This window comes from Mustela putorius, unplaced genomic scaffold, assembly GCF_011764305.1.
Source record: "Mustela putorius furo isolate JIRA1106 unplaced genomic scaffold, ASM1176430v1.1 tig00000196_pilon_pilon_pilon, whole genome shotgun sequence".
NCBI classification, from domain to species: Eukaryota; Metazoa; Chordata; class Mammalia; order Carnivora; family Mustelidae; genus Mustela; species Mustela putorius.
In genome coordinates this window covers 12008140-12026234 of record NW_025421310.1, presented here as the reverse complement: position 1 = coordinate 12026234, position 18095 = coordinate 12008140, and the positions used below count along the sequence as shown (strand labels likewise).

At 55.8% G+C, this 18095-nt stretch overlaps 1 protein-coding gene across 1 annotated transcript; it reads left to right on the top strand.

The window, feature by feature from the left end:
* Positions 1-432: 432 nt before the first annotated feature.
* On the top strand, positions 433-16671 carry EHD2 (EH domain containing 2). Its single transcript, XM_004767464.3, has 6 exons — positions 433-570; positions 2328-2794; positions 3285-3382; positions 7242-7654; positions 12907-13071; positions 14852-16671. The coding sequence occupies exons 2-6, from the start codon at positions 2391-2393 to the stop codon at positions 15401-15403; spliced, it is 1632 nt and encodes a 543-aa protein (XP_004767521.1). The 5' UTR covers positions 433-570; positions 2328-2390; the 3' UTR covers positions 15404-16671.
* Positions 16672-18095: the final 1424 nt, after the last annotated feature.

Genomic DNA, 18095 nt, shown 5'->3' with positions numbered 1-18095 from the left:
TGAGCCAGGGGGAAAAGGAGGGAGGTGAGGGCAGAGGGAACAGGCAGATGCGCGTAGGGCCTTGTGGGCCCCATTGAGGGCTTTGGCTTTTACTTTGAGTTCTCAAGAGAGAAGCCAGGATGGGTTGTGAGAAGAGGAATTTCATGAAGTCAGGTAAGTTTTAAAATTATTATTATTATTATTATTGTTATTATTATTATTATTGCTGCTGCTGCTGCTGCTGCTGTGGTTGTTAGTCGTAGTATTAATATTAGCATTCCCAGGTTAAGAGGAGCGGCAGAGATCTGGATTTTGAACCGGGATTGAAAGCCTCGCACTCACCCATCTCGAGAAGCCGCCCTGCCACCGTCCACCAGGGGGCTCCAGAGGCCGGGTTCCCGATTAGGGAGGGGGGGGCGCCTGGTCCCGCCCCCCCCCCGCCCCTCCCTTCCCTCCTCCCGGCTCTGGGCCCCACCCGGCTCAGACGGCTCGGGACAGGACCTGGAGCACAGGCCGCTCCGCGGGCGCCTCGGATCCCCGCGGGACCCCCGTCCAGCCCGCCGCCCGGTGCAGCCGCCTGCGCGCCCATCGGTGAGTGGTCCCCGACCGCCACTGTCGCCTGCCAAAGCCCGCCCGGTCCGCGGAGCCTAGAAGCCTGATTATTCCCCTGCCGCCCCCAAGACTCTCAATCCCCACCCCCCACAGTGCGTAGCGCTTCCTCAGCACCCCGTGCCGTGAAGCCTCCTTGTCTCCCTCCAGCTCCTTCCAGCCTGTGCCAGTGCCCCCCTGACCTCCCTGTTCCTTCCCCTCGTGCTCAGTTGCTCCCACTCCCAAGTGGTCTTCCCATCCTCTCAGACAGAAGAGATGCCCTCCTTGGAGTCTCCCTCTACTGACCTCACCCATCTCTGTCCTATTTGGCCCCTCCTCCCACTCAAGAGCTCCTCTGCTACTTCGCCAACGCAATGGCCTGTCCAGCTACCTCTAAAATGTCCCTCAGACCCCTCCCTGCCTAGGACACCACCCAGGCCTGCCCCTCTCTGCCAACATCCCAGGTCCCAGCTCCCGCCTCTCCTTTATCTCTCTGACACTCTTTCCCCTCTACTCCTTTTCCTCTCTCTATATTTATTTTCCTTTAAGTATCATTGTGATTTTATGGGTTTTAACATTTTTGATATGCAGTTAATTTTGATGCTCAAATCGTCCTATCTTTGGCCAGTGGGAACTCCTTTAGGCTGGTCCAATTTCCCAGTAGCATGTCCCTTACATCTTTGCCCACCTTCCCACTACCTGATCAGGCTCATTTTGTTCTGCTCCGGCCTTGGAATCAGTCATTTCTACAAGAAGCTCTGTTTTGTTTGTTTAATGGAAAATGGTATTTGGAGACTCCAACCTGACCAAAGCCTGGTTCTGTGAAAAGATCAGTAAATTATAAGCATCCAATTAGACTGATCAAGGAAGAAAAACAAAAGAAAAAAAAAGACACAAATGATTGATATCAAGAATGAAAGAGGGGACATTACTACAGATCCTACAGAGAATGAAAAGATAGTAAGGGGATACTGAAAACACAGTCTGGATGGGGGTGCTTGTTGCTGCTGAGTTGGCAATTCTCTCTTTCTAACACAGACCTGTGATAGGAGTACATGTTCCAAGGTCAGGTTGCCTGGTGTCCCAGACTGAGCGTTTTCTAACCAAGTGATCTTGAGCAAGTTATTGCTATCTTTGTGAGCTTCCTTTGTGCATCAGAAACATGGGGATAATAATAGCCCTACCTTACCACATTGTTAGGAAGATTAAATGAGTTAGAGCAGCATCTGGCATGCAGTGATCAGAAATCTTCATATTCTTGGGATCACCTGAGGCCCCTCATGACCTGGGTGCACTCAGCCAACCCTTCAGCCTTATTTCTCACCCCTCCTGTGTCCCGCAACCTGCTCCATGCCGTTCACAGCTCGGGGCCTTGGCACACACCATCCTCTCTGCCCGTCTTGCACAGGATCCTTGCTGTGCATGGAAGGGAGCTGTTCAAAAGTCAGCTCGGCCAGAGTTTGCTGATCCGTGGTCAGTTTACTGTGTCCGCATCTGGTGCTCATCATCCCTTGGTCTCCCATCATCAGTCTTGCTACTTCCATCATCCCACAACTCATCTCTTTCTCTTCCTCAAGCTGAAATCACCATCTTCCTCCGGGAACCCTCACCTCCTGCCCTCCCGTGCTCTCTGCTGCCCCCACCCCACCCCCAGCCAGTTCTCCCATCCTCCTCCACCCATCCCACCTTCCGGCTCCCTTCCTTCTCCTCCTCCTCCTCTGTGAGGCAGGCCCCCAACACACCCTGTGCCCCTCTTGCAGGCAGATCTCCCCCAACCTGTGCCCATCTCCATCAGCGAGCCCAGTGGGGAGCGTGGAGCCACCATGTTCAGCTGGATGAAGCGGGGCGGTGCTCGGGGCCAGCAGCCCGAGGCCATCCGCACAGTGACCTCGTCCCTCAAGGAGCTCTACCGCACCAAGCTGCTGCCCCTGGAGGAGCACTACCGATTCGGCGCCTTCCACTCGCCAGCCCTGGAAGATGCCGATTTCGACGGCAAGCCCATGGTCCTGGTGGCCGGCCAGTACAGCACGGGCAAGACCAGCTTCATCCAGTACCTGCTGGAGCAGGAGGTGCCAGGCTCCCGCGTGGGGCCCGAGCCCACCACCGACTGCTTCGTGGCAGTCATGCACGGGGACACCGAGGGCACCGTGCCGGGGAACGCCCTTGTGGTTGACCCGGACAAGCCCTTCCGCAAGCTCAACCCTTTCGGGAACACCTTCCTCAACAGGTGTGCAGCTTGAGAAGCAGGGGTGCATCTCCCTGCCTCTGCCCCCCAACCCCTGCCTTTGTTTCTTTCTTTCGCGCTCCAATTCCCTCCTCTCCTCCCCCTTCCTGCCTCCTCCATTGAAGCCGGTGGCCAGCCTGCCCCAGTCCACCTGCCCTCTACCTGGGCGGCCTTGGGCAGGTGACTTCATGTCTCTGTGCCTCTCTTATCTTCAACTGGAAAATGGGGGTAACCATAGTCCCACTTCTGTATGAGGTGCTTATTAGCACAGCACAAGGCATAGAATAAGTGCTCGGTAAACATCAGCTCTGGGTTAATTAATTAACTTGTTTATTTATTTATTTTGGTTGTGGTTCTTATTCTCTGTCCCGATCTTTTGAGATTCTTCCCTTCTCTGTACCTGAGTCCCCCACTGTGCTGTCCTGGTTTTCCCTTCTTATGGGTCCTCTCCTGCCTCTCCCTGCGCTGACCCACGGCTCTCCCTCTGCCTCAGGTTCATGTGCGCCCAGCTCCCCAATCAGGTCCTGGAGAGCATCAGTATCATCGACACCCCGGGCATCCTGTCAGGCGCCAAACAGAGAGTGAGCCGGGGTGAGTGGGCCCGGACTCCTGGGTCTGAGGGAGGCGGCAGCTGGCTCTCTGCTCGGACATGGGCCTGCGTCAGCTGGCGCAGAGCTGGCTGGGTGGCAAAAGGGAGCCCGTGGAAGGCTGTGCTGCTCCATGTCTGTGCATGCCAAGGGGACAGGGGAGGCATGGGCGTGCACACGTGGGAGCAGGCCTCAGCTCCGTGTCTGGGCTGGTCTGGAGGATGAAGCAGGGAGAGATCAAGAGAGACGGAGGGAGACACGCGAAGTCAGAGAGAGATCCCAAGTGTGGGCAGCCTTAGAGAGAGACCCAGGAGACTCAGGGAGGAGGCAAGAGGCCGAGCACGGAGGTCCTGGGCTCTGGGCATGTTCCTGGCTTCACCTCTGGGCCGCAGATGGGGCTGAGCAGGGCTTGGGAGGGGGAATCTGGGCGCAGGCCAAGACGGGCCTGGAATTTATAAACAGCTGTGCAGGGGGAGCGGCTGAGGGTGAATTCCAATGGGGCCTCGGGGGGGGGGGGGGGGGGGGCCGGCCCCCACCCCTGCCTAGCCCGCACCCCACCCCCCCAGCCACCCCACAGTGTCTGCCTGGCCAGCCTGGGACTGGGTAAAAGGAGTCTGCCTTGTGGGGCAGAGGGGACAGGAGGTTGGGCCACCAGGCAGGGCAGGAGTGCGGAGGGTGACGGCGTCCCTGGCTGCTGCCCAGCGGGCGCGGGTCCCCCTGGGAGACAAGCAGGGGGCAGCTGCAGAAGCAATGGGAGGGCGAGCGGCCAGTACCAGGGGGAAGACAGGAGGGAGGGGCTGGGAGTTCCTGGGGCGCCGCCCCCCGGAGCTGGGCCTGTGGGAGCAGGAGGAGAGAGCAGTGAGGGGAGCCGGGTCGGGGCCGAGGTTGTGGGAAGAGGAGAAAGAAGGGAACGGGGTTTCTTTCCCTGGCAGGTTGGGTAGAGGAAGAGGAGGAGAGTCTGTCGGTCTGTCTGTGTGCAAGTGTGTGGGAGGTTGGAGAGAGCACAAGGGTATGTATGGGAGTCCGCATCTTGGAGCCTGTGGCTATGATTGTGTCAGGATGTGTGCGCACATGTGTGTGCATTGGTGGGAGGCGTGGCTGGCTGCCTCTCCCTGTGTGATTGAAGCAAAGGGGGGGTCTCTGGTGGGGTTCAAATCTGGTCCCTGCTACTTTTAAACCACGGGCGCTGGGCAAGCCACTCATCTCCCTGTTTTAGTCTCCTCATTTGTAAAAGGAGGGTAAAAACAGCCTCAGCCTTGTAGGTGGCACGGGGGGTTCACGTTCAGTGTCAAACCTGTGAAGCACTTCGGTGTGCGACACACAGTAGGCGCTCTGGGTGTGCGGTCAACTGTGTTCCTGGTGAGTGTCGTAGCTGTGCACCCCGGGGACTCTGCCACGTCTCCTGCTCCTGCGCTGACTCAACCTCCCTCCCTTCCTCCCGCCTTGCATGAGACACACTTTCCAAATCCTGGCTTGTGTGTGTGTGTGTGTGTGTACGCTGGGGAGGGAAGGAGGTCCTAGTTCCCTGGCACTTTCTCCCCACAAGCAGATTCCCCCTCCCCCACCCCATCAAGTCCCAAGGGGCCACAAGGACCCTGCTCCCGCTGGACAGGGTGCCCCCAGCACCCACTCCTCACTAGAGCATAGGGACCCATGCAGACTCCTGCTCCACACCTCCCACCCATGTGTCTTGAGTCATTCCCTCAACCTGTCCATGCCTCAGTTTCCTCATCTGGAAAATGGGGATCACAAAAGCACCTGTCTCCCGAGGGTGTTTTGAAGATCCAACTCCATGATTCAGGGAGAGAAAGCAGCATGGCAGGGGAGTCAGCAGCAGCTTCCTGTTCTGACAGGTAGCACCTTGTCCCCCAGGTCACCACGGTGTCCCCGGTTCTGAGAAGCCCTTCTTGACTCCCCAAGGCTGGGTCAAGTGCCCCCACTGGGCTCCTAAGTCTCTCTAGGCTCCCCCTCCCTGGCCTGACCACTCTTGGGAACCGGTCTGTGTCCTCAGTGCCTGAGCTGAATGAGAGAACAGGACCAGGATGGCTCTGGGGACAGTTCCTGAAGGGAGACCTCCACTGCACCCCGCATGTGTCACAACTAAAACTTGTTGAGCATTTACCGAGTTCCCAGACTGTGTTTCCTTGTTTTTTTTTAAGATTTTATTCATTTATTTGACAGAGATCACAAGGAAGCAGAGAGACAGGCAGAGAAAGAGGAGGAAGCAGGCTCCCTGCTGAGCAGAGAGCCCAGATGCGGGGCTCGATCGAGGACCCTGGGATCATGACCCAAGCCGAAGGCAGAGGCTTTAACCCACTGAGCCACCCAGGCGCCCCTGTGTTTCCTTGTTTTAACGGTTTATTTTTTTATAGATTTTATTTATTTATTTATTTATTTATTTATTTATTTTTAGAGAGAGCGAGAGGGAGAGAGAAGGGGAAGGGAAAGAATCTCAAGCAGATCCACACTGAGCTCAGGGCCCAATGGGGGGCTCGATCCCGCAACCCTGAGAGCACGACCTGAGAAGCCAAGAGTGGCGTGCTTAACCCACTGAGCCACCCAGGCTGCCCCTATTTTAACAGTTTAATTCAGGTATACACTGACATGCCTAAAGCTCGCCCATGTAATTTATTCTTACTTATTTTATTTTTTAAAAGATTTTATTTATTTATTTGACAGAGAGAGAGACACAGCGAGAGAGGGAACAGAAGCAGGGGGAGTGGGAGAGGGAAAAGCAGGCTCCATCCCAGAATCCTGGCATCATGACCTAAGCCGAAGGCAGAGGCTTAACGACTTAGCCACCCCGGCACCCCGAGTTCATGCATTTTAAAACAGGCACTGTTTTAGGCTCTTTACAGATAAGCTTTTTTGGTATATTATATATTAGCTCATTTATATTCATTTAATCTCCACAACAGCCCTCCAAGTCGCATTCTGTTAGGACCTCCATTTTACAGAAGAGGAAACAAGTTCAGAGAGGTTTCCTACTTGCTTAAGTTCACACAGCTGGGGGGAGTGGGGGGTTGGGCAGAGGTGAAATTCAAACCCAGGACTTCCTGACCGCTAAGTCAGGCCTGCCCCCCCACTCCACCCACCGTGGCTCCTCTCTGCTCTCCTAAGCCTCGCTTGCTGAATATGTGAGTGAGCAGCAAAAGTGAAGGGTGTGAATGAATGAATGAACCAATGAATGAATGAATGAATGAATGAAGCCTCTTGAGACAGGTACTCTATGAAGGCCAGGACTTGTCTCTGTGTCATCTGTGGTATCTCTGGGTGCCCAGGATAGGGCCTGGCACACAAAAGACTCTCTGTAAATATTGTTAAATAAATTCAAAATATTTACCATCTCCTCTGGTGAGAGCCGAACTAGAGCCAATGTGAACTCTTCAGTTGCTGGATTGTGGGGAGATCCAGAAGCCTTAGGGAGGGGCTGGGGTGATGGAGGCACTTGGAAGACCCCCGGGGGTAGGGGGAGGTTCATAGGGGCACAGGGAGTCTGTTAAGAAACACTTCAGTATTTTAACAACCCGTACATCCAGACGGGGGCATGCCACTAATATCTGCCTGAGGAATGAATGAAAAGGGGGCAGGTGATGGCCCTCTGTAGCCAGGGGCCAGAGGGATGGGGTAATTCTGAGGGCCTGGGGCCAGAGGGATGGTTTAATTCTGGTTGCGGGGGTGGGTGCAGAGCTGCAGGATACTCTTGGGGCCTTGGCTGTTTCGCCCAGAGAAGGTTTTCAAAAGTTAACAACCTGAACATCCGTACAGTCCACTGTCCATCCAAAGGAGTGAATGCTTGCGAAAGGCTGGAGGGTGCGGGGCTGACCTCAGCCCTTTCCACCGCTTCCTCTGTGTACCTCCAGGCTACGACTTCCCAGCTGTGCTGCGCTGGTTCGCGGAGCGTGTGGACCTCATCATCCTGCTCTTTGATGCGCACAAGCTGGAGATCTCTGATGAGTTCTCCGAGGCCATCGGCGCCCTGCGGGGCCATGAGGACAAGATCCGCGTTGTGCTCAACAAGGCGGACATGGTGGAGACCCAGCAGCTGATGCGCGTCTACGGGGCGCTCATGTGGGCGCTGGGCAAGGTGGTGGGCACGCCCGAGGTGCTGCGCGTCTACATCGGCTCCTTCTGGTCCCAGCCCCTCCTGGTGCCGGACAACCGGCGCCTCTTTGAGCTGGAGGAGCAGGACCTCTTCCGAGACATCCAGGGCTTACCACGTCACGCTGCCCTGCGCAAGCTCAACGACCTGGTGAAGAGGGCCCGGCTGGTGCGGGTGAGCAGCACATGGGGTGTGGTGTGTGTGGTGCGTGTGTGTGTGGAATGTGCAGGCAAGGCTGGAGCATGGGGGCAGGAACTGCCCTTGCCCTGCCTCCCATTGCTTCTACCTCAGGGCCTTTGCACGTACTTTTCCTGCTTCCTGGAAACCACCTCTTCCTTGCCTCCCTCCCACTTGGCTCACTCCCCACCTCCTTCAAGTCTTTGCTCAACAAGCTCCAGAACATTTCCCTGTCTGCCCTCCCTTCTGATGACTGTAAGTCCCTCCCGGCTCCCATCATGTGAGTCTTGCTTTATCCTTTTTGTCTTTCTCCCCCCCCCCCAAAGATTTATTTATTTATTTATTTGACAGACAGAGATCACAAGTAGGCAGAGAGGCAGGCAGAGAGAGAGGGGGAAGCAGGCTCCCCGCTGAGCAGAGAGTCGGATGCGAGGCTCCATCCCAGGACCCCGGGATCATGACCTGAGCCGAAGGCAGAGGCTTTAACCCACTGAGCCACCCAGGCGCCTCTGAGTCTTGCTTTATCCTTGTTGTAGTTTCCTTCATAGCATTCATTGCTGCCTGGCCGGACATTGCCCATTCACTGGGCTTCTGGGTTTACTGCCTGTCTCCACTCGCATGAAAGCGCCACTGAGCCAGACGTTGGGATTTGTTCGCTGCTGTATCCCCAGCACCTGGCACAGAGTTTGTGCTCAGTGAATATGTATTGAATGAATGGCGTTGAACCAACACTCTTCATTTGACAAAACCTCCCCTATGCCCAGCCTGCGTTAGGTGGTATTGAGGACACAGCAGTGACCAAGGAAATTCAGGGGAGGAGACAGACTCATCCCCAGATAGTGATGACCCATCATGGGCCGGGCTGGTACATGGGGAATTGGGGTGGGGGACTTCTTGGAGGAGATGGCATCTGAGCTGCAAAGTGGAGGAAAGGGAGGATGAGGAGGGGAAGGAATTCTAGACCGTGGGACCAACAAGTGTGTGGACCAGAGATGAGAAGGTGGCCAGTTCAAGGAAGAGGGAAATTGTCAGTGTTGAACCCTGTGTAGACAGTGCAAGTAACTGAATCTGAGCTCAGTGAGGTGGGAGTCAGACCACCCAGGGCTGTGGCCTGGAACCTGCCTTTTGTCCTGAGGGTACTGGGGAGCCATGGAAGGGTTCAGATTACAGGAGAGATAGGGTCTCACTCAGGCTGCCTTCTGGTAGAGGAATTTAAGGGCTGTTAGACTGAGGCTAGAGACCAAGGAGGAGCTTGGGGACCGAGGAACAGAGAGGAGCCTGGATCCAGAGCAGGGCTTTGGGAGGGGGAGGAGAGCACTGGTTTGAGAGCGATTTTGGAGGCCAAATGGAACATTTACAGGGGAGGCTGCCAGGGTGGAGGTGGGGCAGGAAACCGGGCAGGCAGGGAGGCCTAGAAGGCTATGGGGGGTGGAGGAGCCTGAGGTGTTGGTTTAAGGAGCAGCAAAGAAGGGGTGAGTCAGGGCCCCTACCCCCACCCCAGGAATCCTCCCTGGGAGGGAGCGGCCCAGCAGGGACAGCTCTGAGCCTCCGAATCCACCTTTCCCTCCTCCCCCACCCAGGCTCTGGACCGTCTCTGTGTCTCTGTCTCTCCGTGTGTGTTTCTCCTCATTTCTACCTCTTTCCCAGCGGCCATCTCTTCCCTCCTATTCCTTCTCTCTTTCGGGCTCTTCCTCTCCCCTTCCCTCAGTCTCTGTCCCTCTCTCCTCGCTCTCTCCTTCTGTCTCTTCCCCTCTTCTTATTTCTCCCTCTCTGTCTTCCTCCGTGTCTCTCTGAGGCCCTACTCTGGTTCGCCCTGGTCCCCCACGGACCCCTGGCCCCTGGCCCCCGGCCCCTCGAGGACGAAGACAGCGGCGGGAGCTGGGGCCCAGGGCCGTGGGACAGAGAGGCGGGGCCGGGCCGGACACCTGGTGCCCCCGCCGGGCAGGAGGCGGCTCCGGAAACCCGGACAAATCCCGGAGTCCGGGACCCGCGCCCCGGCCCAGCCCGCCCTCCCACCTTATCTCTTCCTGGCACCTTCCCCCGCTTCCTCTCTGGAAAAGCCTTCAGCGCCCTCCCGCCTTCCCTCTTCTGGGTCCCGGAGGAGCCGCCTTAGGCCCCGCCCCTCACGTCAATTGGCCCGCGCTCACAGGCCCCGCCCACCATCCTGACCACGCCCCTGCCCCACTGGCCCCGGACCCCTAGGGACCATTCCTTCCCCTCCCTCCCTCGACCCGTCTGTGGCTCTCCAGTGCCCCTCACACAGGGTCCAACTATGACCAAGCCTCCCTATGCCCCTCCGCTGCACCATGTCACCCACCCATTCCCCACGTGTGATTCCGCCACACTTGGTCTGGCCATCGAGCAACAGTTCACACCATTTACCTTCCCAAACACTCAGGACTCTGAGTAGCTACCCCTCAGTGCCTCGGTTTCCCTGTCTGTACGTATAGGGAGTGGATGAGTCACCCGGCGCTGCCCTTTGGTTGAAGTGATAGCTGCGAGAAGGGGCGATTTCACTGTTTTTGCGATACTGGAGGCCAAGATCTTGTGGGTCTGATTCCAAAGAGGCCAAGATGCCCTGAACCTTCTTACCAAGCTTCTCTGAGGCAGCCCCGTGATATTCATTCAACAAACAGTTACCGAGCACTACAACATGCTTCTGCACTCTGTTGAGCCCTGAAGTTACAGCAGGGAACAAATGAGTTAATGCTGGTTTTTTTTTTTTTTTCTTGTAGAATTACTTTTTACTGGGGAAGTGGGTATTAAACAAATGAATCTATAATATCATACAGTATTGTATGTGATAAGGATCAGGAAGGAAAATGAAGCAGAGGAAAGGAAACTGGCAAGGGACTGTTTTAAGGAGGTCAGGGAGGGTCTCCCAGTAGAAACCTGAAGGAGGGAGAGTGATGGTCTGGGGGAGGCCCTACCAGGCAGAGGGAACAGTAAGTGCAAAGGCCCTGAGGCAGAACAGCCTGGAAGGAGGAGCCCAGGGTGGCTGGAGGAGGCAGAGTGGTGGAGTTGGGAGGACATGAGGTTTTAGAACCAGCCAGGGACCGCCAAAATGTTTAGCATTCTAAACCTATGATTCATTGAGAGAACTTTCAAACGAATGTTTTCCATTGAACCTTTAAGACCATCTTATGGTAAAGCAGTTAAGCTGGGTTAAACATGCTCCCTCCCAGTCCTGATTGCCCCCACTGCCTCACAGTGCCTCTTCCCTGGAGGCAGCCCCCATGAGGAGTTTCTTGTGTCTTTTTACAGATATAGTCTATTTTTATTTGGGCATATGCAGTTACTTACTGAGCTTCCTGCTCAAAAATGCGAATGTTCACAATTCTGCCCTTCTTGTTTATTTTTTGATAACTTTGGAGATTGGGGCTCAAAGGTTCCCAAGTTCATTGCTACCCTCCACAAGTATTTCTTGAGTGCTTTCTGTGCATATTTTGCCGGTACTGGGGACAGAGGGAACAGATAAGGTCCCAGCCCTCCTGGAGCTCCCATTCTGATGAAAGGAGACAGAATAAGTAAGCCACGAGATAAGCAAAATAAGGATGGGTCGCAATAAACATCATGGGGGCCAGGGAAGTGACAGTAGAAAATAATTGGATGGCGGTGGTTGGGGCACCTGCTTCTCATAGGATGGCCTCTGTGAGGAAATACTGAGGGAACCAGCTTGGGGAAATCAGAGCAGAGTAGTAGGCAGACAGTGGCATGTGCAAAGGCCCTGTGGCAAGAAAAAGATTAGCATGCTGGTACAAAGATGGCAGGTGAGGAAGCTGACATGGGGCTGCAGGGAAGGGTGAAGGATATGGGATAAAACACTAGGAGCCAAATCCTGGAGGGCAGCAGTTCTCAAAACTTTCAGTCACAGGAGCAAATGACACTCTTGAAAATGATTGAGCACCCCAAAGACTGTATGGGTACATGGGTTGAATCTGTCTACATTGGCCATACCAGAAGTTAAAACTGAAGAAAATGTTTAATATTCATCTAGTATTATCGCTGAACCAACAATAACCATGTAACTATTAGTAAGCAGCAGTTAGTGGATTATAAATGTTATGCATGAGTTATGATAGTTCAACTTATATTAATAAGGATAGTAGATATTAGAAGATCAGGGTTTTTTTTTAAGATTTTATTTATTTATTTGACAGAGAGAAATCACAAGTAGGCAGAGAGCCAGGCAGAGAGAGGAGGAAGCAGGCTCCCTGCTGAGCAGAGAGCCTGATGCGGGGCTCCATCCCAGGACATTGGGATCATGACCTGAGCCGAAAGCAGAGGCTTTAACCCACTGAGCCACCCAGGCGCCCCAGAAGATCAGTTTTTAAATAACCATAAGCCTAGGACATGGGCTAAGTCCCATATATTTTATGAAAATTATCTCCAAATAAACAAACAAACAAACAAAAAATTACAGAGGACAGTGGCCCGGTTTTACATTTTTGCAAGTCCCTTAAATGTCTGGCTCCTGAGAAGACCTCTGCATTTTCACATCTGTTCCTGCACTCAGTCAGTTACAGTATCACGAATCCTGTTGCCTTTAAAAACTCCACTGCCCCCCCACCCAGGGAGGGGGAATGGGAGCACAAAAGACACATAGCACCTTGGTATTGTAATAAAAATAGTTTTGACTATGTGAACCCCTGAAAGAGGTTGGGGAGGGGAGGGAATCCCTGGGGTTCCCCGGGCCACACTTTGAGAATTGCTGCCGTAGGGACTTGTCAGCTATGGTCGGAATTTTGTACTTGGATAAAAAGCAGATGGAGACTTTGGAGCTGTGTCTCATGATCTGGTGTTGTTTCCTAAAAATCAGAAAGACCTCTGCAGCCGCTGCTGCCTGGAGAAGGCATGGTAGGGACAAGAGAAGCCAGAAAACCAGTGGGGGGCCTGCTGTGTCTCCCCAGGCTGGCAGTGCTGCCAGGGCCCATGGGGTTGCTGGCCCCTGAGGTGGGAAGCAGTGAAAACAGATGGGGTCCGGGCCCAGATTTTGCTGGGCGTCAAAAGACGGAGCTGTCCAGGAATGTGGACAAGGCAATCTAGGCAGAGGCTCCAGCTGGTATATAGATGGGGGGTGGGGAGTGGATTGCCTAGGAAAGGAGGGGCCCTTCTGCTCTTGCAGCAGCTTCTCACCTGGAAGGGTCAGAATGCACATTTTCAGGCCCCCTCCGGGCCACGCGGATCAGGAGCTCTGGGTTCGGGGCTCTGGGTTCGGGGCCCCAGGTGATGACACTGTCCTCCCGCAGGTCCACGCATACATCATCAGCTACCTGAAGAAGGAGATGCCTTCCGTGTTTGGAAAGGAGAACAAGAAGAAGCAGCTTATCCTCAAGCTGCCCGTCATCTTTGCCAAGATCCAGCTGGAGCATCACATATCCCCCGGCGACTTTCCGGACTGTCAGAAGATGCAGGTGGGAGGTTGTCCCCAGGAGCGGGGTTTGGAGGGGCATGGGGGGCGTCGGGGGAGGCGGAAGGGGTCAGCTTCTGTGGGCTTCAGGGTGGGGCCTTGAGAACAGAAGGGATGCAGGGCAGGTTCTGGAAAGCACCTCCTGCAAATGGTTCCCTGAGGGCACGGTTTTGTGAGTTAGGACAAGGAAATGAAGACAAAACCCCAGGGAACCTTGGCTTCAATAGGATGGAAGTTTGTTTCTCTCCATAAAGTCCTAGAAGGTGGTCTGGTTTGGTGCTTTCCAGAGCCAGGGACAGCGTCCCCTTTTCTCTCCGTTCTCCTCCCATCCCTGGCCTCCTGTTCCAAGATCCCTACATGGTACAGAATGGCTCCCAAACTCCAGCCATTCTGTATGCCTCCCAGCCAGCAAGGAGGGATGAGGGAGAAGGGGCGGAAAGCTCCTGGTCCAGTCTCTCTAAGGACACTTTCTAGGATGGTGCTGTCCAATAGTACTTTCTGCCATGATGGAAATGTTCTGTACTCTGACTTCCAGTTTGGTAGCCGCTAGCCCCATTAGGTTTTATTTAGTTTTAGCTCAGTTAAATTTAAATAACCACATGTAGCTCCTCTACTGGAAAGGACAATTCTAGAGACCTGTGTGTGGCACCAAGCTGGGGGTCTAGATCAAGTTTCTCAGCCTCAGCACTACTGATATTTGGGGTCAGAGCGTTTGTGGTCTGGGGTGTCCTGGGCATTGCGGGATGTTCATATCCTCCTGGCTTCTACGTGCTAGTAGCGTGCCCCAGATGTGACAATCAAAAATGTCTCTAGATCTTGCCAAGCATCCACTGGGGAAGGGCAACATCTCCTGTCGTTGGGAAGCACGGGGCTAGATAAACAGCAGCTAATACGATTACACTGACAGTTCTGGAACGCTTTATCCAGATGAATTCATTTAGCCTTTCCTACCCCCCAAGGGAGGGGAGCGCTAATGTTATTGAGCCGTTTCACACATGTGGAAACCGAGGCCCAAAGAGGTGAAGTCACTTGCCTGAGGACACACAGCTCCTAGGTGGCAGAACTGGGTTGGGACCTGGGCAGGCAGGCCCTGGAGTCCAGACCCCCGCCAACCTCTACCCCTTTGTGTCCAGATCAGCCGGCTTCTCTGCCTTGGTGCTGGAAATCAGTGCTGTCCATGAAACGGATTGGTCTGTGCTGTGAGTCTCCTGGTGCAGGCGACTCAGAGGGGCTGCGGGACAGAAGCAGCACGACTACAGATCCAGCCGCATGGCTGCTCTAGAAGAAGTCATCTTCTGTGGGCAGGGTGTCCCCCAAGTTCCTGACAATCTGGCCATCCCAGGCTAAACCTCCAAAATTGGCAGCAAGCCACGCTCCCCCGTTTCTGTGAAATGGGGTGACGGAACTAACGGCAGGAATGGAATTTTCTCGATTTGCACCAGGGTGGGGGTGCCGGCCAGCTGCAGCCTGGGGTGCCACAGAGGCTGGCTAGAGCCAGGGCTGTGCTCAGGAAAGGCTGGGACTGATATCGGAATATTGAAATCCTTCTCTACCAGCTGGCAAGTCATCAGAGGGCCCCCCGTCCAGTAATTCTGGGGGCATGCCTGGCACAGGGGGAGGGCCCCCAGGACCCCGCTGCCCCAGTCTCTTCTGAGCGGTGGGTGTCCGACTGGGACAGGCGGGTTGTATGGGTTCGCACCTCTCCGTCAACACCTGCCGCCCAAGAATTCCGCTGCCCCCTGACTTCTCAGGGCTCCTCTCTCCTCCCCCCTCCCCCGCAACAGGAGATGCTGATGGCTCACGACTTCACCAAGTTCCACTCGCTGAAGCCGAAGCTGCTGGAAGCCCTGGACGAGATGCTGACCCACGACATCGCCAAGCTCATGCCGCTGCTGCGGCAGGAAGAGCTGGAGAGCACCGAGGTGGGGGTGCAGGGCGGCGCCTTCGAGGGCACTCACATGGGCCCATTCGTGGAGCGGGGGCCTGATGAGGCCCTGGAGGACGGCGAGGAGGGCTCGGACGACGAGGCCGAGTGGGTAGTGACCAAGGACAAGTCCAAGTACGATGAGATCTTCTACAACCTGGCGCCGGCCGATGGCAAGCTGAGCGGCACCAAGGCCAAGACCTGGATGGTGGGCACCAAGCTCCCCAACTCGGTGCTGGGCCGCATCTGGAAGCTGAGCGACGTCGACCGGGATGGCATGCTGGATGACGAGGAGTTTGCTCTAGCCAGCCACCTCATCGAGGCCAAGCTTGAGGGCCACGGGCTGCCCGCCAACCTGCCCCGCCGCCTCGTGCCGCCCTCTAAGCGGCGCCACAAGGGCTCTGCGGAATGAGCCAGCAGCCCTCCCTCCCTCCCTCCTGCCCTGCTGTGGCCCCGAGCGCCAGCCGGCTGCACGCACACCCCCACCCCAGCCTGCACGCTTGCCACCTGCCCACCTTCTCAGTTGTACAGCTGGGCCTCTCTCCACTCCCCTCCGCCAGACCATGGGGACCAGGGGAGGGGCAAGGCTTCTCTGCCTGGCCCATGCCCCCTACCCTCACGTACACTTAGGCACATCATGGGGACATTAACACACGCGCACGCGCGTGCACACCCACACACAGAGGCGTCGATTCAATCATTGTTCATTCAAGTATTTATTGAGCACGTACTACGTTTGGATGGGCAGGGATTGTTCTGGGGCCCGGGCCTTACAGCAGACAGCAACCCAGACACATGCATCTGCCCTCAGGGGGCTGACATCCTCAGGAGAGAGCACCCACACCGTCACACAAATGCACACAGACACACACCCGGCCCTAACCAGTCTGAGCCCCAATTCTGGACAGAACCCCTTGCCTCTCCCCATAGTTCAGTGGCCATCCGGTTGCAATAACCAAAGACCCTCTTCCTCACTTCTTGCCCATCCAGCCCACAACTCCACCCTGTTCTCAGGCCTTGGGACCTGGGAGCTCAGAGGGGAGACATTACTTCCTCAAAGGGACCCCTCTTCAGCTCCTCTGCCCACTTCTGGGCACATCCCTTTCTTTAATAAGGATTCTCAGCAAACAGAAAAGCCCCTTGGAGCTTTGCTTCACCCAGACTGGGTGCCCACTTTGAGGTATTTTTGGCCTCCGCCCACCACCCTGGTTTGAAAACCCAGCCTGGAGGTCCCCTCCCCCAGGCTCCCCACCGTTGGTGGCCTGAATTGTAGACTGAGGCACAGCTCCTCTGCCAACAGCCCCTATTTAAGTAGAGCCCCTACCAGAGATAAAGGCGCCTGGGCTTTATTTTAGTCCCCTTTATGGGGATGTGTTGGGGGGAGGGGCTCTTGGTGCTATAGCCCTCCCCTCTCCTCCCTAAAGGGACCCCTCCCGTCCTGCCCTCCACCCTTTGGTGCCTTCACCATATACTAGTGCTTGGGGACCCCATGGGAAAGATGGGGAAGGGTGACATAGGTGGGGATGATGCCCCCCCACGATGCTCTCGGGGATTCCCACACCCATCAGCATGCACCACCCCCCACCCCCGCCCTGCTCCGACCCCATGCCTAGGAGGGGCCTGTGAACCGAACAGCAAACAGCGTTCCCACAGAGCAAATAAAGCCAAGGCTTCTTTCCACGTGGAAGTCACGCTGTCTGGGGGGGGGGGGGGATCGCTCTCTCCCTGACTACCCCGGAAGGAGAGCCCCGGGCAGGGCTTGAGTTTGGTTGGGGGGGGGTCTCCCCTCCAAGGTCCCAGAAGCGGGGCGGGGGGTTGGAGGCCATGACTCAATGCTGCAGAGTCTGATGACTCAGGCCTGGGCTGGGGGCCAGACCGACATATTTTCCGAAGAAAAGTTACTCTGGGGCCCTCCCTCCGGGACAGCCCTCTCTCTCGCCTCCCGCCGCGGGGGCCTGGGAACCAAGCCCTGGGGCGTGGGGTTGTGATCGCGCGGGCTCGGGCACATCGTGCCTCCGCCAACACCCCCCCGCCCCCGCCCGGCCCGCCAGCGTGCGCCACCTGGGACGCCACCCCTGACACGTAACACCGAAGACAAGCTGGCTCCTGGAGGAGAGGTGACGCTGTCCACAGGGACGACCATGTGTGCGCACGCGCTCTCTCCCGGGGGCTTCGGCCTGCGGACCCCGCGGGCTGAGCCCCGGACCCACGCCCCGACCACACCCACCGCGGCCGGGGCACGCTGACCTCGCGCTCCTGCCGCCCACGCGAGCTCTCCAGCTTTCGCGGCTCCCAACGCCCCCTGGCGGGCACTCGGAAGCTGCACGGACTTCGCGCTGAATCCCAGGTTTTAGTCCCGGCTCGGGGGCTCCAGGGCGGGTCGCAAAGATCCCGTTGTGCGATCCCCGGCGTGGCCCCCTCCCTCTCTGGGCTTCCTGGATCCCTATGAATGGTTGCCAGCGCCCAAGGGCCTCCAAGCTTCCTTCCTTATTTGTAAACAGCAAGGATTAGTTGATTCTAAGATGAAACTTCAGGGGGCCAGCCAGTAACAATAGCTAACATTTGGATACCAGGCACATTTTTTTTTCTTTTTAAGACAATTATTTATTTGAGAGAGAAAAAGAGAGAGAAAGCACAGAGCGAGAGGGAGCGGGAGAGCCCAACTTGGGGCTTGAACCCAGGACCCCGAAATCATGACCGCAGTGAAGGCAGACCCTTAACCGACTGAGCTACTCAGGCACCCCACCCACCCAAGTACAATCTTACACTGTTGTGGGTTTATTATTTCGTTTCCTCTCCTGAAAGACTTACAAGGCTGATGTACCGTTATTGTCCCTATTTCACAGACGGGGAAAGTGAGGCACAGCTATGCACCTTGTCCAGGATTTATGATTCCCAGCCTGCACTGGCAACCCTGTATGTTTCTAACACTCTTTGCATAGGAGATTCTGTGCTCCCAACTCGGCACTTGGAGAGCTCCTAGATTTCCAAGATTCTAGGATCAGAACACTAAAAACACAAGCGTTCTGAGACTGGAGCGTGTCTTTCGCCGAATCCGCCACGGACGGTTCTGATTTTCCTTTTTAAGACAACTGGATTAAAAA

Bases quoted from the DNA above. Each gene is read 5' to 3' on its own strand.
- EHD2 (XM_004767464.3), top strand. From the start codon at position 2,391: ATGTTCAGCTGGATGAAGCGGGGCGGTGCTCGGGGCCAGCAGCCCGAG. The intron at 2,795-3,284 runs GTGTGCAGCTTG...CCTCTGCCTCAG, and splicing joins GGGAACACCTTCCTCAACAG to GTTCATGTGCGCCCAGCTCC. The intron at 7,655-12,906 runs GTGAGCAGCACA...GTCCTCCCGCAG, and splicing joins AGAGGGCCCGGCTGGTGCGG to GTCCACGCATACATCATCAG.